General features: G+C 28.5%; 3 protein-coding genes across 4 annotated transcripts in view; 2 read left to right on the top strand and 1 right to left on the bottom strand.

Annotated features, from left to right (window-relative positions):
* The window catches only part of LOC113372402, a 44,912-nt gene extending 41,461 nt beyond the window's left edge, over positions 1-3,451 (bottom strand). For both annotated transcript variants that reach the window (XM_026612724.1, XM_026612723.1), the window contains exon 1: positions 3,349-3,451. The gene's annotated coding sequence lies outside the window, so the exon portion shown is untranslated. The remainder of the gene's footprint in view (positions 1-3,348) is intronic.
* A 2,328-nt stretch (positions 3,452-5,779) lies between these two features.
* Positions 5,780-19,113, top strand: LOC113372477 (mediator of RNA polymerase II transcription subunit 24-like). Its single transcript, XM_026612810.1, has 7 exons — positions 5,780-7,252; positions 8,549-8,820; positions 8,878-9,034; positions 10,802-11,170; positions 11,243-11,381; positions 15,038-15,297; positions 18,555-19,113. The coding sequence occupies exons 1-7, from the start codon at positions 5,921-5,923 to the stop codon at positions 19,098-19,100; spliced, it is 3,075 nt and encodes a 1,024-aa protein (XP_026468595.1). The 5' UTR covers positions 5,780-5,920; the 3' UTR covers positions 19,101-19,113.
* A 2,208-nt stretch (positions 19,114-21,321) lies between these two features.
* LOC113372224 (40S ribosomal protein S9) lies at positions 21,322-23,351 on the top strand. The gene is made up of 5 exons (XM_026612547.1): positions 21,322-21,378; positions 21,756-21,994; positions 22,165-22,351; positions 22,538-22,641; positions 23,225-23,351. Exons 2-5 carry the CDS (start codon positions 21,772-21,774, stop codon positions 23,293-23,295), a joined length of 585 nt encoding a protein of 194 aa, XP_026468332.1. The 5' UTR covers positions 21,322-21,378; positions 21,756-21,771; the 3' UTR covers positions 23,296-23,351.
* The last annotated feature ends 743 nt before the right edge of the window (positions 23,352-24,094 follow it).

Genomic DNA, 24,094 nt, shown 5'->3' with positions numbered 1-24,094 from the left:
CTACTACATTTTAGTAAATTTTATCTAGTTTTCAGTAATGTAAATATATCAAAGTTCCTAGAACAAAATTTTCGAGTTATAAGAAAAAAAATCCAGAAAAATGTCCCAAATCCATATATTTTCAATAAGCAGAATATACAACATTTGCGTTCAGACAAATTTTATTCAACATTTCAATATGCAAGTATATATAACTAATTATACCAGATTTTTGTAAGTTTTTACTAATACAAATATATCAAAGTCCCTAGAAAAAAATTATCTGGTTATTTCAAAAAATCCAGAAAAATGTCCCGAATCCACATATTTTCAATCAGCACAATATGTAACTCCGAGTTTCGACTAATTTAATTCAAAATTTCAATACGCAAGCATATATAACTAATTGCAATAAATTTCAGTAAATTTCATCTAGTTTTTACTAATGCAAACAAAGTATCTTTATAATATCAATACTAGTAATTTAAAACAATTTATCAAAATGCAACACTATTTCTGTGCGTTTATCAATACTGTACTTTGCTTATTCAAAGTTCGAAGTACTTTTAATTTTTATTTATTTATAACACACATTTATATATATATATATATATATATATATATATATATATATATACAATATATATTTTACAATACGTATTGTTTTGACATGCAATCTTCTATTGACAGCAGATAGAGCAGAGAATTATTTTTATTTATTATTCACATTGTTTGAATGATAAGAATTAATTGTTTATAAAAATGAGAATAGTTGAAAAGTAAATATTTGAAGCTGGCTTTGTGTTATATAATACTCTTGAATAGGGCAACGAACTTATAATAGAATAATGGGTAAATAAATTTATGATATTTGATATGAAAAATCAGGAATAATTAGACACCTATTGTTATGTATATTTCAGGTATAAGTACTGCTTAATATCAAGTTGCTCAGAAGTTTCTAAACCAGACAGAATGACGTTTCATTAAATTACTCATCCTTGTCTCATATGATTAATTCCTATCTCGATTTTCATATGTTGTTTTCGTACATGTATTATTTATATCAGAGCTTTATATTTGCATTCTTATACATTATGATAGCACGTGTCTCTTTACGACCAAACTTCAAGATATCATTTAATACATTTTAATAATAGAAATGATAAGAATTATTTCCTTATCACTCTTGATTGTGATTAAATGATTCAGTCTGTCGCTTTTCGCCTTTTATCACTTTGTGGCTTTATTGTTTTATTTCTTGGGTTCACATTCAATACTTTAATGGATTTTTCTGGATTTTTTCAAATGAGAAAAAAATTTTGTTTTAGGTATTTTAATTTATTTGCATCAATAAAAACTAGATAAAATTTACTTAAATATAGTAAAACTAGTTGTATATACTGCATATTGATATTTTGAATAAAATCAGTCGCAACACGGATGTTGTTTATTCTGCTGATATGGATTTGGGACATTTTCCTGGATTTTTTCAAATAAGTAAAAAATTAGGCGTTTTAATTTATTTACATCAGTAAAAACTAGATAAAATTTACTTAAATATGGTACAACTAGTTGTATATACTTGCATATTAAAATTTTTAATGAAATAAGTGGAAACGCGGATGTTGTATATACTGCTGATTGAAAATACATGGATTTGGGACATTCTTTTGGAATTTTTGAAATAATTTCAGACGTTTTACTTTATTGAAAACTTATTGAAAACTAGATAAAATTTTCTTGAATTTAACATAAATTGTTATGTATACTTGCATATTGAAATTTTCAATAAAATTAGTCGGAACGCAGGGTTATATAAGATTCTGATTGGAAATATATGGATTTGCGACATTTTTTTGTTCTAGATATTTCAGTGTATATGCATTACTAAACTAGATAAAATTTACTAAAATATAGTACAACTAGTTATATACACTTGCATATTAAAATTTTTAATAAAATTCGTCGGAACTAGGGATTATATAAAATTCTGATTGGAAATACATGAATTCGGTACATTTTTCTAGATTTTTTTAAATTACTAGAAAACTTTTTTCTAGCCATTTTTATTTATTAAAAGCTAGATGAAATTTATTAAAACGTAGTACGACTAGTTAAATATACTTGCATATTGAAATTTTGAATAAAATTAGTCGAAACTCAAGGTCATATAAGATTCTGATTGGAAGTACCATATATAGATTGGCGACATTTTTCTGGATTTTTTCAAATTACTTAAACATTTTGTTCTATGCACTTTTATTTATATACCAAAAACTAGATAAAATTTACTTAAATATAGTACATTTAGTTGAATATACTTGCATAATAAAATTTTACATAAAATTAGCCTGAACGCGGGGTTTTTTCTAGATTTTTTCAAATTAGTAAAAAAATTTGTTCTATGCATTTTAATTTATTTCCGTTACTAAAAACTAGATAAAATTTACTAAATTATAGAACAACTAGTTATATACACTTGCATATTAAAATTTTGAATAAAATTAGTGGAAACTCAGGGTTGCATATACTGGTTATTGAAAATATATGCAAAAAAAATTTAAAAACAATAATTATGTTGTGAAATATATTTTTATTTTTATTTCATCAAATTAATAATTATATTGTCTTATTAACGGTTTTTCTTAAATTTTATCAAATCCATTAAATTTTGACAGCTGTCAAAATCAGCTGACCGTCAACTGTCAAACACCAAATTTTTGACGTTTACTAACAATTATTAACATTTTCTAATTTTATTAACAATATCGATTTAAACAAATACAAATAAATTATAAAATTAATTAATACAGTCATTGTTTTAATTAAAAACGTTTTGCAATAAATTAATAATTATATTTCCGTTACCAAATTTTCAGTATCAAATTTTGACAGCTGTCAAAATCAGCTGTCCGTCAACTGTCAAACCAAATTTTTAACATTTTCCACCACGTGGGAATTAATAACAAATTCTATATAAACAAATACGTAAAAATGATAAAATTATACAGGAATAAATTATTATAAACAGGTATAAAAGTCCTTGAACTCTTCTGTCTAAAAACATATGTATAAATATAAACTAATTAATAAAACAAACAGAGTAATACGCGCTTGGAGTATTATTGTATTTATCAACAATGCGGGGACAAAATTTCCTAAAATCTTTTACAATTCCGCATAGAAACAAGAAAATCGATTTTAGCATATGTCAAAATTTCTGTCCGCATTCCCTTTACATGCGCACATGATACAGAAATTAATAATGTATAAAAATAAAACACTATGGTATACAAAAGTTGTGAAAGAAATTTATATAAAAGTTTATATAAAGAAATTGTTAAATGAATAAATTTTGGGACTTACCAAAAATATGAAATCCGTTAGCAAATGCTAAAAAACTGCCCCACACATCGTCGGGCAGTACTTTACAAAAATACAACTCAATTTATAAAACTCCAAAAAAAAACACTTAAAAGTTTTTAACAAATATTTTACAACTTTTGTACTCAGTCTTTGTTTATACACTCAGGACAATCCTTTACAAAAATCCGTTTATTTCGATTCACGAGTGGAGATTTGATTTTTGGTTTTCCAACAATTTTAGCTAACAATGTAACAAGCAAATTGTAATATAAAATTTTTATTTAACTATTTAAATAAGATAGCAAAAGCTACTGAAACAACGCACACATAAATACACGACTTGACGCAAGCCCTGAACATATGACTGTGTCGTGCTTGAAACTAGTACGAGGCTGCAAACAAAATGGAAATGGAGGTCCAGGGGTGCAATCTTGATAAAAAAATATAAAAAATTGGTAAAAGATACCCTAAATATTCACACTTTTACCACAAACTCCAATTTTGTAAAAATCATTGTAGAATGTCAAACAATAAAATGGTTTTTCAAATTTTTACACCTTTTTTCTCTATGGTTACTATTTTATACTAGCTGACCCGGCCAACGTTCTTTTATCATATAATGTATTTGTAAACAATTTCTAGAGAATCCAGAAATTTTCTAATTTATTGTAAGTGTGCAAGTAGGTGTTATATAAGTGATATAAAAAAATGTATCCATACATACATACACACACAGACACATCAATTTTTTCTGAAGAATGCCAAAATATTCAAACACCTTCAAAACGTAAAAAAATGCAAAAAAAATCAATTTCAATTTTTGGACGATTAAAATAACTTAACCTACGGAAAGTTAATAAAATCTTAAACCTCTTTTGTTAATTATAATATAGTTTACATTAATTATATTTTTTGACCATATTTTACTAATACAATCAAACTGCAAGATGATTTGTTATAAGTCAAAATAAGTTATTAGGCAAAATGTTCAATTCTGTAAGTTTCAAATTTAGGACCTTGATTTGAATAACTCAAATAAAATAGTAATATAATCTACAAAATGTTGTATAAATATAAATGAGTATGAAATTATAATTAAAAAAATATTTATGATTTAAAAATAAATAGATATAAATAAACAGCAAATGTCCCTTATATTTATTTTAAGATACAAATATCACTTATGACTTAGTAATATTTTAAGTTAATGTATAAAACTATACAATATTATTATGAATCGCAAAAACCAAATCTAAAAGAATTATTATTATTTACAAAAATTAATACTTGGGACGTTTTTGTTATATTAAAAATATCTTACAAACTGTATATATAAAAAATAAAATTAATAACTATATTTATATAATATATTTTTGATAATTCTCTTTGCCTCATTAACGGTTATTTTTAAATTTTATCAAATTTGTCAAATTTTCACAGCTTTGACATTTAACATCCACGTGTTTTTTATTGATAATATCAATTTAAAGAAATACATAAAAATCATGCACAAGTAATGAAGTAAATAAATTATTTGATAAAAGAAAAAAATGATAACAGTTTCTTAATTTATCTAAAGCTCTAATATATTTAAAATTAGTATAACAGTATATTGGTTATATACTGTTTGTTTTTTGTTATATTAAAAATATTAATAATTAATCATATAATAATTATATTTATATAAAATATTTTTCAGCGGTTATTTTTAAATTTTATTATTTTTATCAAATTTTGACAGCTGTCAAAGTCATCTGACCTCTAACTGTCAAACACCAAATGTTTGACATTTAACCACGTGTTTTTTACTGACAATATCAATTTTAATAATCAATAATCAAATCAAATCATTATAGTAATAAAATCTATTCTTACAATAAGATTATATCTAATTAATAGTAAATTATACTAGAGTTTTAAATTTATTGTATCAAATTTTTATTAAAATCAAGTAATAAAAATTTGTCACATCTAAGATTTTTTTTAAATTTTGGCCAAATTATTTTTATTTTATTTTTTTATATTACGTTATTGAAACACACATATTACCCTAAATTTATACCTTCTTATCACAAACCCTATTTTGTTAAAATCATTATAATAATTAAATTCACTTTTAACAATAATTCAAATTCAAATTTGAATATACATCTGTATACAACTTCACTTATCATTTGCAATTTGTTTATTCTTGCATTTATATTTATATTATTATAAGATATTATACATTTTTATTCATTATTATAATAAATAAACTTTAAAATTATTATATATATTTATAATATTTTTTTTTTTAGTTCTTTTTTTCTAATTTGAATTACTATTTAGTCCTCGGCTACACCACTGAACTGTAAACACAACTTAACCTAAAAATCTAAATGTCAAACAACTAAGTGAAAATATTGATAATAAATTAAATCTAAATGAACAATTGAGTGCAATAATAAAAGTTTCTATTTATATTCATTAAAATAATGGTGGCAGCGACGAAATACTAATAAATGTACAAGCTGGATACATTCTACTACTGGTAAATAATTATTTTATAGGTTAGTTTTATTAACTATTTATTATGACTTTGGAGAACTCTAAAACCACAAGCAAAACTAGTTCCCTAAAAGCTCTTTTACTTCGAGCTTGGAAAGATCGTTGGACTGATCTACAATGGGGCATAAATATAAAAACAATACTTCCTCGAGGTGTAAGTGGAGACGTTTACAATTTGGCTGATTGTATGTTACAACATGCTGTTATCGGGGCAGGTGCTAACCAATTGGTGCTATCATACTTGCACCACACTTTAAGTTGCCAAATGGTGTCATACGCTGCTGTTTTGATAAAGATATCAAAGTTCGATGAGTTTGAAAAGCCTCATTGCTTGATTAGTTTGTTAGAGTTCTTAGAAACTATACAACCAGGTATAACATGTAGAAACAAAGCTGAAGAGGATTTGTTGGCTTCAGCTATTTTATCAATTGTGCACTGGTTGTTACAAATATATCATTACACGCTGTGTTCGTTTGTTATACCAACGTCCCAAGACAGTACACAAACCAAAATTGAGTTTCCTGAACTTTTGGATAAACCCACAAAAATCCTAGAAGCTTTTGTATCATGCGACTTTATAATGGCTTTAATGTACTTAGCAAAACACGATGATGAAGACTTGCATTTAAAAATCATTAAAAAATGCAATGAAATCAACTCAATGATCACTTTAGCTGAATTAGATCGAAGTATACAAGACTCTTTGCAAAAACTTTGCAACTTGGATGCTGTAAGTAAATTAATCGAGCCTGATGAACCTGTTACGTATTGTATACAAGCCTTGCTAACTGTAGACGTTGTTGTGAACCCTTGTGCCGACACACAAACTTATGTAAACCAATTATTAATGATACAAAGTTTCAAAGGCTACAGCAATCCTCGATTATACTGTGAACTAATACGGGCTTGTTTGATATCACTTCATGATGTAAACGATGCAGCTAGAGAATCCATGTGGGGTGCTTTTACATTCCTAAAAGTCCCTGAAATAATAGAACGCCTAAACAATCCATACAAAGACAAAAAAGACTACTCCCAAGACGTGGTTAGTGCTTTCGAGTTACTCCTACAATACACGTCTTTACTAGATTTAATGGACACAAAATCATCGTGCAATATTATTGAGTACGTACTCGGTGGTATGTTGAAGCATAGATTAGTAAACGAGAGTCATGTGAAGACTTTTGCGGCTATGAGAGCACCCAGGTCTGAGATTTTAATCAAGTTAGATACTTCCAAAACTTTGTCGATACCTACAATGATCACCAGAGCTGAACCAACGCTTGCAGGGATTTTGAAGACTTTGAGTGTTGGTTGTGATACTTTGGCGGATGCTCTTTTGTGCATGCTTTGTCAGGTAAATATATAGGTTGACACATTTATATAATAACTAGATGACCCAACAGACGTGTTGTCCTGTACCCATGTCTACAATTTTTTAATATAGTATACTAATATTTGCCGTTTACCTAAAAATAATAATTATTGTTTTTTAAATTACTCTTCACGCAAAAATGCATAAATATTTATAATATGAATTATGTTAAATGTAGAACTGCTTTAAATAAAATGATGAGTCTCAATTCCCACACTATATTGGAAATTGAAGTCTTTTAAACGTTATAACATAACCATAACCATTACATAACACTGGTACTTCATGTTGGATTAAATTAATTTAATTTTATATTATTTAAAATATCCAAAATTGCATCTTAAACTTTTCCTAATCGATATCGTGAGGGTCGAATTGTATGTATTTATCTTTACTTTCTTATTTGTTGTTATAAAGTAAATTTTTTACGAATTTTAAAAATATTGTGGAAAGATTAGTAAAAGATGCAAAGAAAGTATATATTGAAAAAAAACTATATTGAAAATTTAATATCCGAAACTTGTGTTGGCGCCCCCTAAGGCGTGCGCTCGTATTTTTGATTAATTTTTTGATTAATATTTAATTTCATATTTCAAGTGAATTAATTTGTCATATCCTGTTCATATGTGTATCATTCAGTCTGCCATACATATACTGTATCTTATATTATTTTAATTTCAGGCACATCTCAGCTGCCTTTCGACAATAATAATGTAGACATTTCATTTTTCTTATTCATAATCATAAATTTATTATACATATTCTAATATTGTCTAGGTTCATAAGTAAATTGAAATTTTTGGCAGATGATAGTTTTCATTTGTTTTCAATGCAAACAATAACATGTTGTTTTTTACAACTTTTTCCTTTTATTTCTACAATATTGCACATACATCCCAGTACTTTATAATCACATACATCCCAGAAAATTTCCTTAACAAACTTCAGAAAGATTTATCAAAATCCGAATAATCGTTTAGAAGGAGTATACAGAAAGTTCTTGTAATTTAATATGAACTTTGTATAATAGCAATAAAGCTCAAATTGATTTTACAATTTAGTGAAAATACGTTTGTATGTGAAAAAAAAGATCTGTTTTTAGGGTTTGTAAATTATTCAATTTTCTCTCGCCGTAACCATCCTTGGACTTCAACGAACATTTTAAAAAAAATTGGCCAAATTTGTTCAGGCGTTGTTGAGTTATGCGCATACCAACACATTTTGCGATCCATTTTTATATATAAGATTTGTAACACAATCACTTTAATTTTTTTGTAGGTTTTGACTGGTAAAAGCTTTGAGCTTATCCTGGCAGTCGCTACGGTACAAGGAACTTTAAAACAATTCGTATCAGAGCTTATAAAATGTAACGAAAGCTCCAAAGAATTATGCGATGAAGTCGGAAAGAATGCCCAAACCAAAATGCTTTTATTCGATGTCTCATTTCTCATGTTGTGCTCCATTGTGCAGACATACGGTTCTGAAAACGTTCTGGACATCAACGGTGACTCGTTTTTTGAAGAGTGGGTCAGAACTTGCATGGTGGAAAGGTAAAAGATAAACAATTTTTTTATACAATTGTTTATTAAATTATGGTATATTGACAGGTTTAAACCGAAATCTCCTGATAGAATGGTTGCACGTTGCGATCATGCAACCGTAGAGACTTTACTGGTGCAGTTCAATTCAGGCGAGAGCGATTTTAAAAATTCACAAATCAGTTGGTCGAAAGCCTGTATGCATATTGGAGCAGTTGTGCAGGAGGTAAGGATAATAGAAACTTATGCAATAATTAGTCGAAAATCGAAAATGAAAATTTTTGCATTTCTCGACGTTTTAAAGGTTTCTGAACATTTTGGCATACCTCACAAACACAGATGTTTGTGTGTGTGTGTATGTCCGCATTTTTTCGTCCACGTTTCCGGGCGCACGGATCAACCGATTTGAATGATTCAATTCTTATTCGATTCCTATTGATAGGGAGATGTGCTGATTAGTTTTTGGCAAAGGCAGGTCCAGCCGTTACGGTGATACGGAGCAAAGAGTGCAGAAAATAGAAATCGAGTTTTTGAGAAAACGGAGTATCCGATTTGAATGATCTAAGAAACATTTAATTTGAATTCAATTAGACACTTATGCAATAATTAGTTAACTTCCCGTATGGGACGAAAATCGAAAATGAAAATTTTTGCATTTCTCGACGTTTTGAAGGTTTCTGAACATTTTACTGGCATACCTCAGAAAAAATAGATGTGCGTGCGAGTGTTTTGTATGTCCGCATTTTTTCGTCCACGTTTTCGGGCGCACGGATCAACCGATTTGAATGATTCAAAAAACATTCGATTCCTGTTGATAGGGAGATGTGCTGATTAGTTTTTGGCAAAGGCAGGTCCAGCCGTTACGGTGATACGGAGTAAAAAGTGCAGAAAATAGAAATCGAGTTTTTGAGAGAACGGAGTATCGAATATGAATGATCTAAGAAACATTCAATTTGTAATGTTTGGGAAAAGCGGTGATTAGTTTTTGGCAAAGACAGGTCCTGCCATTTCGAAGATACAGAGCTAAATGTGCAAAAAATGGTAGTTTTTGAGTGAACTATGCGTCCGATTTGAATGATCTAGAAAACTTTTTGCTTGTATTGACAAAACAATTGCTTTTGAGGTTAAAAATTTATTACATTTTTCATTATTTTTCATAAAATATTTTTGTAATTTTTTGGATTAAAAATTCAAAAAGTTACCCAGGCTAAGCACAGTCTAAGCGCCACTCTGGTACAATTGTTTACCCGAGTGCGTTTAGACTGTTTATGTGTGAGCACTTTTCCAATTTTGTGAGAACTATTGAAAAATGTGAAAATGTCGCACAGAATTATTTGCAAATGCGTTTAGACTGTGACTATTCGGGAGCATTTTTTAATTTTTTTGTAAATTAGGCAACTATTTTTTTTGTTATTGAATTCGAAATGAAATGACGATTGTTAATGTTCTGGAGATAAATTGATTTATTTATGATTTACATTTGATTTGCTCATATATAACAAGATAGCAAAGATAATAAAAGTTGCAGTAATTGTAATAATATATATATGAAAACGTTTAAAATTTCTCGAATATTTCATTACGGTACGGGAAGTTCCAGCAATTTGCCTTAAGGGACAAAGCCATACACCACTAGTTTATAAATATTGTTATTACTTACATTTCCAAACATCTGCCTCCGTGCCATCTGCTCCTTCAGTTTGTTACTTCTCTGTATTTTCTCCTCTCGTGTCAGTTGCCCCATCCGCATTTTTATTCCCAGCCCTTTCAGTACTTCTAATTTACCCTGTGCGCCCTTTTTGTAGTATGGGCCTGATCCAATTTCCTTTCCTTTTATTTCCTGCACTCCTTAATTTGTAATCTTTTCTGACCACTTAGTCTTCTCCATTCGCGTCCAGCACGATATTTGATCTAATACTATTATATTTATAACCACCATATATCTTTGACCATTATCTCATTTCACCCCGTCCATGTTTTATTTTTCCCCAAGGTGTTAAGGGCCTGGGAGCAAGGTTCTCTATCCCCTGCAGACGTTAAAAGAATCCTAGACGCCCTCCGATCGAAGGCTTGTTCTTTGGCAGCTTGTGCTGCGGCTTGGCTCTGCGCCCATATGAGGGTAGCCCACCAGGACGCCCTCCTCAAACCAATGAACATGGTTCAACAGTTGCTGAACCCGGTTGCAGTCAACCCGGGAACAGATGCTGCAAATTCATCAGCAAGCGGTGACGAATCGAATGGTGGATCGAGCAGCATCCTGCAAAGTGGAGGAGAGCATTTTAAGGAACGATCTGGACTTATGTTTCAGATTGTTAGGAAGATGCAGTATGATGTGCATCCGACGACTTTATCCAAGTCTAAGGTAAGAGAATGAAACAGATCATAATTCTCAATTTAATAAATTGGTGCATTGATCAATTGGTTCTACTTTTAGGTACTTAATGTATCACATAGCATAGTATCTCCGAAACCAATTTATGAACAATTGCAAACAGTGTGGGCTGATGTTCAAAATCGCGGATGGTTAAATGTCGAAGCTACCCTGACACTAGAAAGTCTCTTAAACACCGGAGGTAAGAAATATACAACATATTTATATATATATATATATTCTGTTTCTTGTAATGACTGTGCTTTTCAATATATTGGACAAACCTCCCAATATGTACACAAGAGAATGAGACAACATGAACTAAGTGTGGTCCACCATAAACAAAAAAATTTCAAAAGTACCCTAGTACAACACTCTATAGAAAACGCCCATTCATTTAATTTCACTCCAAAGATTTTATATCACGAAAGTTGCATCTTTAGAAGGTTATTCGCGGAGAGTTGTCTCATCCTCATAAACGTTTCTAACAGTGTCAACATTAGATCAGATCACAACCTATTACATGATTCATATTTAAATTTTTTACACTTTTTGACAAACAATTAATATCGACTTCCTTTTAAGATCAACAATTTAAGTATTCACACCCTGACATATAAAAACACACACATACAATCTCACATCTCTCGTTCAAGTGTTTACACGTGTTACAAAGGGCACACCAGTTTCATTTAGTTAATTTTCGTAAACCAATCGAACAACATCCAGAGAACAATATTATTTGTGTTTTCAAATAATAATTTTAAAAAAGACAAAGTTTTTTAGTAATTTTGATTTACAAAATCTAATTATTCGGTGGAAAATTAACTCACAAAGTCATTTTTGTTAAAAAAGCTTGTTTAGTGAAAAAGTGCTAACAAATATTCAAACATACAGGTAATTAATTCAACTTTGTCATTAACCTTTTCTTAAAAAATTTCCATAACTTTCAAAAAAAATTTCTATTATGTTTAATATCCTGTTTTGATAATCCACTCATTTATTTTTATCATTTTTATTTTGAACATATTATCATATTTCTGTACATTATTATATTTTTTACAATTTAATTCATTATTTAAGAAAAATCTATTTTCTTTTCCTAAACATATTGTTTGCAAAAATCTCATCAAGATCATGTTTCTTGACAGATGTCCTGAAGATGGAACGTACCTAGTTCCGAAACGTCGACAATAAACAAATAATTAAATAAAGAAATTGTTTTTTTTTAAAAACTTTTCTTGTTTTTTATTTTGTATTATTTTTGGATTCTTGTTCGAAACTCTACAAAATATATATATATATATATATATATTGAAATGAATAAAACAGCCAATGCGTCGAATGTAAACAATTTAATTTATTTTTTATACGTTTCGAGACTAGATGTGTCTCATCATTCAGCTAAAAGAAATTTACAATATAAAGAAAAGGTTTCAAAAAAATGAATTTATACAATGGAAAAATTAATTGAAAAAACAACAAATTATACACACCAGATCAGGAAAAACCCACTTTACTAAAACATTTTACAACACCACAATCACATGACACTACTGTAGGAAAACAAAAATAATTTACGAAAAGACCGAAAAAGGTAGATGTAAAAATGTATAAAATACATAATTATTTGTAATACATAATTATTACAAAGTAATACATAATTATTTATAATTCAAAAAACCCTAGACAATTTAAAACAATGTTTTCTGAGCACATTATTAATTTCAAACATTCGTTTAATACTGACCATCCTATAATTTTATATAAAGAAAAAAATGTAGACCTTAGAAGATTTTCCGAATCATGTTTCATCTTTTTACATTCTAATTGTGTTAACAAACGCAGTTCTTCTAGCTTACTCTCAGAAAGTTATCAAAATATAATTAATTTCTGTAAATCTGACGCCATACTACACCCCTGATATCCCTTCCCACATGCACGCGTGTTGGTCGCATAGCCGTCTACACGTCTCTCGACGCATTCTTAGTCCATTCGTGTTGCTATGCTTTGAAAACAAATAATTATGTATTTTATACATTTTTACATCTACCTTTTTCGGTCTTTTCGTAAATTATTTTTGTTTTCCTACAGTAGTGTCATGTGATTGTGGTGTTGTAAAATGTTTTAGTAAAGTGGGTTTTTCCTGATCTGGTGTGTATAATTTGTTGTTTTTTCAATTAATTTTTCCATTGTATAAATTCATTTTTTTGAAACCTTTTCTTTATATTGTAAATTTCTTTTAGCTGAATGATGAGACACATCTAGTCTCGAAACGTATAAAAAATAAATTAAATTGTTTACATTCGACGCATTGGCTGTTTTATTCATTTCAATATGTTTCAACGTCGAACAAAAAATCATCAAGATATATATATATATATATATATATATATATATATTTAACGTTTAACATTTTATACTAGAAATATTTTTTATGGTAAAACAACGTTTGCCGGGTCAGCTAGTATATATATATACAACGTTTGCCTGGTCAGCTAGTATATATATACTAGCTGACCCGGCAAACGTTATCGTACTAGTATAAAATGTTTAGTACGAAAATAACAGATTGCAAATGTATTGCATAAACTTATAATAGGTCATAAAATTTTTAAAAAAATGTTAGGGGTGACAACCCATAAGAAAAATAAATAGTGTTTTGAAGTAAAAATAATTAAATGTATTTTTTAATTACGCATTGAAAAAATTACAATAAAAAAAAAAGACAAAATGTGTAAGGGTTGGACAACCCTTAATAAACATATTTTTTTGAAAAAAGGTAACATTTAGTCATTTTTATATACTCAAAAAAATTTCAACTAAAATTATGTCAAATAAAGGTCAAATTGAAACTAAAAGAAAATTGTTTACAAAATTTAAAAAATCGGGGTGTACAACCCTTTATAAAAATAAATAGTTTTTCGAAGTAAAGAGTAGTATTTTGAAGTAAAAAGAGTTGTAAATATATTTTGTTAATTCCGCATTAAAAACATTGAAATAAAAAAAGTTGACACCAAAATTAATAAAAATATTAGGATTAGACAACCCTTAATAAAACAAAATTCTTTTAAAAAACGTAACATTTAACTATTTTCATTTACTCAAAAATATCTTAACTCAAATTATGTCAAATAAAGGTCAAATTTGAACTAAAAGAAAAATAAATAGTATTTCGAAGTAAAAAGAGTTGTATGCATTTTCTTAATATAAAAAATTGACACGAAAATTAAAAAAAGTATTAGGATTGGACAACCCTTAAGGACAACAAATTGTATTTTAAAGAAAAATTTTGTCAAAAATATTCAATGAGTAAACTCGTAATAAAAAAATTGGCACTAAAATTTAAAAAAAACGTAAGGGGTGGACAACCCTTGATAAAAATAAATAGTATTTTGAAGTAAAAAGAGTTGTATATATTTTGTCAATTTCGTAATCAAAAAATAAATGAATGAATGAATTACTAAAATGACTATAAAAAAATAGGGGTTGGTGATAAAAAAATAAAAATTTTAGGTTGTGTGTTTTTTTTAATGCCACTTTATGAAAAAATAAAAACAAAAAATTCCTTCCAAAAATTACAAAAAAAATTTAAGGGTGAATTCGCATATAAAATTTGATCATGATCGGAGCTTTTTCGGAAGAGTACGGGAAGGAACTTTGTATATATATATATACGCATCAGTGTAGCTCCAAGTTTGCTGTGTAGTTTAGTCATCACATTGGCGTCAATCACCTGACATTTGTCATGAAACATAATTCATTCCGCCATATATATATATATATATATATATATATATATATATATATATATATATATATACACACATATACATATACCCAAATATCTATTACCAGGTAGTTCCTGGTTCGTAACGAGTCTGGTCGGGTTAGTCCTGGAGCAACAACGTTCCCACGATTCCTTAATAAGAGCTGTAGACACAGCTTTTGCAGCATTTTCTCTAAGCAGCGAATCCTGTGCAGTTGCTTTGTTAGAAGACGTCTTACCCAGAGCCCTACGCAGCGAGAAAAGGGCTGAAGAAGCTTTAACCGAACCAGGAGCTGGAGCTTTAGCAGCCCTTACAGCTCGATGCGTTTTGGCCTGCCTCAGCGCCCAGGTAATAAAGGATAGTAAATAAATATTTGTAAGGCATGATGTGATTTTTGAAGTAACTAGGGTGTAAATCCGTACAAATGCAACGGTAATTGTTACGGCAAGGTCAAGTGAGAGTCATTCGCTTTCGATGATAGCATTTCTATACGGGTCGATTATGATTAGTCGTTGTGTATGTGAATAGATATCTGTCGTTGTATGCGTGTGCGTACCGATATCAACAAGGAAATCGGCATAAATAAATAAACATTGTTGTAGTACAAATCTTGATTTAATGAAAAATGCCTGAATCAGAAGAATATTTTACTCTGTTTCTTGAAAATAATGAAACAATTTATACATTTGTACTAAACGTAAGTTTATTGATTAGAAATTATTTCTATATTAAAAGAGATAATATTTTTATAGACAAGACAGATTCTAAAACTGTTCAAAAAATTATCAATCGACACAAAATATAAAAGGACTCTACTGACGAGCGAACATAATTTTAATCCAGACATAAAAATGGACTCTACTGACAAGCAAACTTTAATTACAATCGAGTTGATAAAAAGGGACTCTACTGATGACTAAATTTAAAATTAGTAAATATGAAAACTGACTGGTATAGATATAAAAGATATAGAAAGGAAACATATAAAAAAGGACTCTACTGGCGAGGAAACTTTAGTTTTGATCTAAAAGATTAAAAAGGACTTTACTGATGAGCAAATAAAAAATCGAATAGTTCAAATATGATCATAAATTTTATCTAATAGTTGGTAAGGGATTCTACTGACGAGCCAACAAAGTTTTGATCGATAAGAAAATACATAAGGGACTCTACTGACGATCAAATTTGTAACTAGCAAATATAAAAAAGACTACTAAAATTTGACAAAAAAGATCAAAGGACTACTGACGAGCAAACTTTAATTTCAACTTAGTAAAAGAAAAAGGACTCTACTGATAAGCAAAAATATTAACAAAAAATGTTTTGTAAAAGGGACTCTACTGACAAGCAAATTTTAACTTTAATCAAGTCTAGAGGAAAAGAAAAGGACTCTACTAACGAGCAAAATATGAATAACAAATGTCTCTAAAAAAGAACTCTACTGACAAGCAAACTAAATTTTAATATAAAATATTTAAAAACGGACTTTACTGACGACCAAATTTGAAATTCGTAAATATAAAAAAAGACTTTACTTTCGAGCAAACTAAAAATTGACAAAAAAAACGAAAGGGACTCTACTGACAAGTGATCAAATAACTTGATAGAGATGTACAAAATTGATCTAAAAGACAAGAAAGGGACTCTACTAACGAGCAAAATTATTAACATTAAATTACTTGATAAAGAGACTCTACTGTCGAGCAAAATTATTAATATTTATTGACTTGAAAAGCGGATTCTACTGACGAGCAAAGTTATAAAAAAAGGACTCTACTGACGTGCAAATTCAATATCGTCTGGAAAAAAGTCAAAAAATTACAAGCAGTCAATGAATGTATGTTAATTGTAATTACATGAAGTTTGTAAAAGGAACTCTACTGACAAGCAAATTTTAACTTCAACCTAGAGGAAAAGAAAAGGACTCTACTAACGAGCAAAATATGATTAAGAAATGTCTCTAAAAAAGAACTCTACTGACAAGCAAACTAAATTTTAATATAAAATATTTAAAAACGGACTTTACTGATGACCAAATTTGTAATTCGTAAATATAAAAAAAGACTTGACTTTAAAGACGTGCAAATTCAATATCGTCTGGAAAAAAGTCAAAAAATTACAAGCTGTCAATGAATGTATGTTAATTTTAATTACATGAAGTTCTTCAAACACACTTATTACATGATGAGTGAAGTTGTGAAAACGAATATTGTAGAGTTTAATGAATAGTAATTAATTTATTTCTCTAATAAAAGTTCAAGTACTAAATGCTAATTACAATGACAAACCGATCATGTCATATTTGAAGTATGACTTTGATTACCTTATCGCTTTTAAATATCATACATATTTTTAATGCTATTATAAATATATAATTTATAATTTATCATTATATTAGGTTGTCAAATATCTTCCTTCCGCTTTTTTGCTATTGGTTTATAATACAAAAAGGCGGAAGGGAGATATTGGACAACCTAATATAAATGTGTATAATGATTGACGACACTAGTAAATGTGTGCATCACGAGTGTTATCATATTGCTAATAAATATTATTTAAAATTGTTACATGATGTATTTATTTTTACTTAAATGTCATCTTGAACAGTAGCAAATAAGTTTTACTTCAATCGCGTATGAACCTTACGTGCACTCTTTTTAACTTCCCGTAGGGCAAGTTATAGTAATCGCAAAAAAATCGAAAATGAAAATTTTTATATATCTTTACGTTTCAGAGGTTTCTGAACATTTTAACATACCTTAGAAAAAATGGATGTATGTGTGTGTGTGTGTGTGTATGTATGTATGTGCGGATACAAATTTTCGTCGACGATTTCGGGAACACGGATCAACCGATTTGAATAATTCAAAAAACATTCGATTCGTATTGATAAGGAGACGTGCTGATTAGTTTTTGGCGAAGGCAGGTCTAGCCGTTCCGAACATACGGGGCAAAAAGTGCCAAAAACGGTAACTCAGTTTTTAAGAGAACGGAGCGTTCGATTTTAATAATTCAAACAATATTTTACTTGTATTGACAAGATGAAGAATTGATCAAATTTTTGTGAAGGCAGGTCTAACGGTTTCGGAGATCTAATGAAAAAAGTAAAAAAAAATGCCATTTGGCGGTCAAAAATGATCATTAGACATATGCACATCAAATTATCAGATATTTTGTAGAGATTTTAACAATAAATATGAATTTGGTTTACAGTCCTATGGGTTCCGTACCAATGTTTACGCGTTAGACGGCGACGCGGCGCTGACGCGCTTTGATATTTCGTCTTTATGCAGTTAAAGCAGTACGATTGCTTTGAAAAAAAGTTTAGATCTTCCAAAATATGTCAAAATAAAGAAAACATTTTTTTTTTCACAAAAAAAATTTAAAAAAAAAAAAAAAAATTCTAAAGAAAGTAATTTTTTATTTAATTTATAGTTTCTCAAAAATCTTATTTTTTTGAAGTATTTTTTTTTTTAAATGTCAATCGTTTTTAAAAAAATAATAATTTTTGGTACGGGAAGTTTCAGCAATTTGCCTTAAGGCACGATGCCTTAATTGCCTTAAGACAGAATTCCACTTACAGCTAGTTTTTGTTATTATTACAGGATCATTCAACCACAGCCAGCTTGAAACGTTCAAGAAGTGATGCTTTTGGTGATGAATCTCCATCAGAGTCTAAAAGTCGACGCCTAAATGACAACGTAAACGGTGCTTGTACCACAGCTGCTGAATTGGCTCTAAATGCCTCAATATTTCCCCAAACCTTAGGAGACGGTTCAAGAACCCCAGAGCCTCAAAAATCTCCTTTAATAACAGCTTTGAAAGCTTTATTCGAAATCCTAGAGAAATTGGCGACAGACAAAGTCAGCACAACCAGACAGACTTATTTCGCAATGCAACTGCTTAGGAAGTTGGTGACAAGTCCGATGAAGGGCAAAGGATCTAGGGAATTGTTGAGGACTTTGCCTGATCAATTAGTGCCGGCTTTAGTGAGAGCTTTGCCTGAAATGTTTTCGACTGCTCTGATTCTAAGGTTGTATGATATTGATACACCGGCTGGTAGAAGTGCTACGGCCAGGGATTTGTGTTTGTTGAGGAATATGCAGCTGAGGGCCAGGGATCCAACGTATGGATCTAACACGACGACTTAATTTAAATTTTAAGTGGGATAGTTTAAGTTTTTTTGTACGAATAAAATATTTAAAGACATATATTGTATTTTATTTTGTATTTTTACTCTAGTTGCCTGAACGTTCCGATATGTGTGCATAATTGACTTCATGAATAAAAATTGAGTTTAGCTATTTAGGGCGATTTATAGGGATTTTTAGATGCCCCCTTGGTGATACGTGGTGATAATCAAAATTACCCCCCCTCACCCCTCTAAACATCAGGTGTATTTTTAGTAACGAGAAAAAAACGTAATTTTTTTATTTTTTATTTTTTAAAAATGTCTGTTTTTTTTTTTTAAAAAAAAATCAGGTAAAAAATAAATACACGTGATATTTTACTATACACCCCCCCTCCCGCAAGTGATATTTTGTGATTCTTTCTCAAACCCCTTACAATTAGATAAAAATTTTAAAATATAATTGTTTATTTCAAAAATATATTTTTACTTTCACAAGAAACTAAAAAATGCAATTTTCAATTAATATATTTTGAACAGACCTAAACAAAATTAAATTGATTTACAAAATAATTAATATGAAAATTACTATTATAACTTTAGTATGATGTACAAAAATATCATCAAACTTGTACAAAAACAATTTAGTTTTTCACTTTTTAATTTTTTTTTAATTTCTGGAAAATAATAAATTTATTGAAAAGAAATACACAATCCATGAATTTAAAAAAAAATCATACTGCTCTTATCTTAAATAAAATTGTTTTTGACAGAGAAAAAATCTAATGATGGAGCATATTTAGTTCCAAAACGTCGCAATTTACAAACTACAAAAAAACTTATAGTTGACATAGTTTTTGGTGAATTTTTGTCATAAATCAATTTATTGAAAAATCTAGGATTCATCAATTTTTTGTTGATTGATTTCTCGGAAACGAAGCATAATTTATTAGTCAATTAATATATATAGAAAAAAAGCTGATGATGGAACACATTTAGTTCCGAAACGTCGTAGATAAACATCTACAAGGAACTTATTTTTTTTATTTTTTTTTATTAATTGTTTATATTTTTTATTATTGTGTATAAATTATTATTAAATTATTATAGTAAATTAAAAATAAAAATAAATTAAAATTAATAATATTATAATATGAAATTAATGAAATATTCACAGTTTTGCTTTACAATTTTTAATTTTTTTTTCTTTTTAAAAAAATTGTACATACATCAATTCCTTTTTTTTTATTTTTGAATATTCTGCAATCGTTAAATTATCCATCAATGTTTTTGGTTAAAAAAACTTGTTTTTGGCAGAAAAACCTGATGATGAAACATATCTAGTTCCGAAACGTCGTAGGAATTTAATCGAAATTACACATGTAGACATTGCTCGAAAAATTAACAAATTAATGTAATATTATTATTATGAAAAAGAATATTGTGATTTAGATTTATGGCTTAATATTACATCTGAATAAATTCCTGATTCTTTAAAATTCTTTATACATTTTTTTTACACTTTTTATGAAGAAATGATATATATTTTATATTATTTATGATATATATTTTTATATAAAAATCCATTTATTTTTATAAGTTTTTTTTAATACTCTGTAATCAACAAATTATCCATCAATATTGGTTTTATTAAAAAAAAATGGTTCTAGGCATAAAAACCTGATGATGAAACATATCTGGTTCCGAAACGTCGTAGGAGTTAAATTGGAGTTAAACATTTACAATCTTTAGCAGTTTTTTTATTTTATTTCTCGTAAAATAAACAAATTAATGTGATATTATTACTATTATAAAAATATGATTTAGATTTATGTACCAATATTTTTTATACATTTTTTTTCTTTTATTTTTATGAAGAAATGATATAAAAATCCATTTATTTTTATAAGTTTTATAATATTCTGTAATCAACAAATAATCCATCAATATTGTTTTTGTCAAAAAACCTGACGATGAAACATATCTAGTTCCGAAACGTCGGGGAATGTATACATATATATTTTTTTTTAATAAATGATTCGAAAAGATACATAAATTGATATGTATATATAAATAAATTAAATCACAAACTTCAATAAATAAAAAAAATATATTAATTATATCAAAACGCAAATTTTTCAAAATGTGTACTACGTATTTCTCACGAGTGCATATTTTTGTCAATGCCAACGCGCTTTTCTCATTTTATGCACATGGCAACACTACATCCGTCTTCTACATATATCGAACGAGACCTCATGTCGGTCTTTATTCTTCGGATTTCATTTGGGACACAAGAGGTATGTGAAAAATACATATATATACGATAAAATAGTTTAAAATATATACAAAAAACATTTAAAAATAGTGAGGAACGTTTAGTGTACGTGTAAATATTAATTTCGGTAAAATATTGTGCTTTTTTAATAAGCCTCGTTACCTGGGCAAGAGTCACAACGTGTTTGTAGATGTGTTCTCTAATCTATCGAGGCGATATTAATATTCTGTTATAATCCCGGCCTAATTTATATTGTTAGAGCCGATTCATGAGCAGAAAACATTCAATTTTGCAAAAAAAAATGTTTTATTAACGTGGTCAAGAACATAACCTCACTTTACAAAATGGCTGCTCCATACAATTTCTCAATTATGATATTAATGTGTCCTTTACCCCTAGGTTTTGATCCTTAACCATGGTGAACGGACGCATCCCGTCCGTCTTTTCGAAGACATATGTAACCCCTCGTCGTCCTTATGAAAAGGCTCGTTTGGATCAAGAATTAAAAATCATTGGAGAATATGGTCTCCGTAACAAGAGGGAAGTATGGCGTGTCAAATACACTTTGGCTAAAATCCGTAAAGCTGCCCGTGAGTTGCTCACGTTGGACGAAAAGGATGGCAAACGTCTCTTCGAAGGTAATAAAAGACTCATGTTTTATCATCATTTACTATGATGAGCATTGTTATGATATTCTGACACCTCTTGGCAGAACTGTTATTGTTGAATCGTATATACTGACGATATTATAGTATATAAGTTTGTTTTGTAATTGAAGTTTGCGGTGTTAACTGTATTTTTCTTCTAGGTAATGCTTTATTGCGTCGTTTGGTACGTATTGGAGTGTTGGATGAATCCAGAATGAAGCTCGATTACGTGTTGGGTTTGAAAATAGAAGATTTCTTGGAACGTCGTCTGCAAACCCAAGTTTTCAAACTGGGATTAGCCAAATCCATTCACCACGCTCGTGTTTTGATCCGCCAGAGACACATTCGGTAAGACTCACTTGATTGTAAAGGTCAAGTTCTTAAAGACCAATTGTTCTAATTGTAATTAGACAATGTCTTGAAATTTCTCATGATTATGAGAAGGTGCAAGGTAAATTACTACAACCGTAACACTACCTTGTATAAAAACATACAATTATGTTCCTGTCGGCTTATTTAACTATTTTTTTCCAGTGTTCGCAAGCAAGTTGTTAATATTCCTTCCTTCATTGTGCGTTTGGATTCACAAAAACACATCGACTTCTCCCTCAAATCGCCCTTCGGAGGTGGACGTCCAGGTTTGTATTTACTTTATTTTATATACTTCAGCCATTATATCTGGGCAAAAGATGTACTTAAATTTTATTGTATAGTCTTTAATCTATTGTGGCGAGATTAAAAAGCTTGTCTTAATCCCAACATTGTGTAGAAACTCTGTTGATTCATGCAAGCTAACAATTAATAAGATAATTCTCAAATAATCTTAATAAATGTACAATTTTTATCCAATTTATCACTTAAAAGAATTTTTTTTATTTATTTTGTATATTTATTTTTATTATATTTATTTTTTATATTTAGTTCTTTTTTAAATTTCTTTACATTTCTTTTTTAAATTTCTTTCTTTTTTGTATTCAGTTCTTTTTTAAATTTCTTTATATTTCTTTTTTAAATTCAGTTTAAGTTTCTTTACATTTCTTTTTTATATTCAGTTCTTTTTTAAATTTCTTCATAGTTCTTTTTTATATTCAGTTCTTTTTTAAATTTCTTCATAGTTCTTTTTTATATTCAGTTCTTTTTTAAATTTCTTTATAGTTTTTTTTTATATTTAATTAATAATTATTTTTGAAGTGTTTGAAGTTTTTTTTTCTTTTTTTCTAGGACGTGTAAAGAGGAAGAACTTGAGAAAGGGATCAGGCGGTGGTGCAGCTGCCGAGGAAGAGGAAGATTAAGCTATACACATTTTAAATGTATATTTTATACATTAAATAAAATCACAATCGTCAAATCGTTTTTTAGCTTTGTTTTCCAGGGTGAGTCGTTAAAAATCTGTTACTTTTTCAGGGTGCCTTTGTTTACATTTAACTTCTGTTTCTATAATCTGAAATTTACTATTCAAATTTCAAATGGTAATCTTATGCAATACTTCTTTCACCAGGTGTACTTTTTATTTTTAGTTAAATTACTGTGATTATTTTGAGATGCATTTGTAATTCACAAAATGTTTGTAATATTTTTAAACTTTATCAAAAAATCTTACAGGCATTTGTAAATTTACCTATTTCGGCAATAAGTTTAAAAAATATACGTATCTTGTTAGTGTCAAGTGAACTCTATTTTCAGATTCTTATTTTATGTCTCGTAAATGCATTTTTAAATAAAATTTGTGAAGTTGACATCTCAAATCGCATTAGTTCTTTCTTTTACTTTATTTTCAGGCTGTCTTTTTAAATACTCAATTCTTTCTTTATTGGATTTTTTTTTTTTCAGAATATTCAGTTCTTTTTTTTTTGTCAAACATTCAATATTAAATATTATGAATTGAAACAAACATCCCAAAAAGATATAGGCTTACAGAGAGTTGTTCTATTATGAAAATTCCTTAGTTTCAAATAATGGGTACTAAGGGAACATATTTCAATATTATTATTATAATTTACATATAAGTTATGTATTTACTTATCGACAAAAAATATTTTGGCAAGGTTTTCAGATAGTTATTTTCAATTTCCCTGATGGAACGTTATTTTT

The sequence above is a fragment of the Ctenocephalides felis genome, unplaced genomic scaffold (assembly GCF_003426905.1).
Source record: "Ctenocephalides felis isolate EL2017-DRISC unplaced genomic scaffold, ASM342690v1 CF-g0.4_SCAFFOLD_01604, whole genome shotgun sequence".
Lineage (NCBI taxonomy): Eukaryota > Metazoa > Arthropoda > Insecta > Siphonaptera > Pulicidae > Ctenocephalides > Ctenocephalides felis.
This window is presented reverse-complemented; position numbering and strand designations above follow the sequence as displayed.

Excerpts from the sequence above, each read along its gene's own strand:
- LOC113372224 (XM_026612547.1), top strand. The coding sequence starts at position 21,772 with ATGGTGAACGGACGCATCCCGTCCGTCTTTTCGAAGACATATGTAACC. Across the intron at positions 22,352-22,537 it reads ATCCGCCAGAGACACATTCG|TGTTCGCAAGCAAGTTGTTA; the intron begins GTAAGACTCACT and ends ATTTTTTTCCAG. Across the intron at positions 22,642-23,224 it reads CTTCGGAGGTGGACGTCCAG|GACGTGTAAAGAGGAAGAAC; the intron begins GTTTGTATTTAC and ends CTTTTTTTCTAG.
- LOC113372477 (XM_026612810.1), top strand. The coding sequence starts at position 5,921 with ATGACTTTGGAGAACTCTAAAACCACAAGCAAAACTAGTTCCCTAAAA. Across the intron at positions 11,382-15,037 it reads AAGTCTCTTAAACACCGGAG|GTAGTTCCTGGTTCGTAACG; the intron begins GTAAGAAATATA and ends ATCTATTACCAG. Across the intron at positions 15,298-18,554 it reads TGGCCTGCCTCAGCGCCCAG|GATCATTCAACCACAGCCAG; the intron begins GTAATAAAGGAT and ends TTATTATTACAG.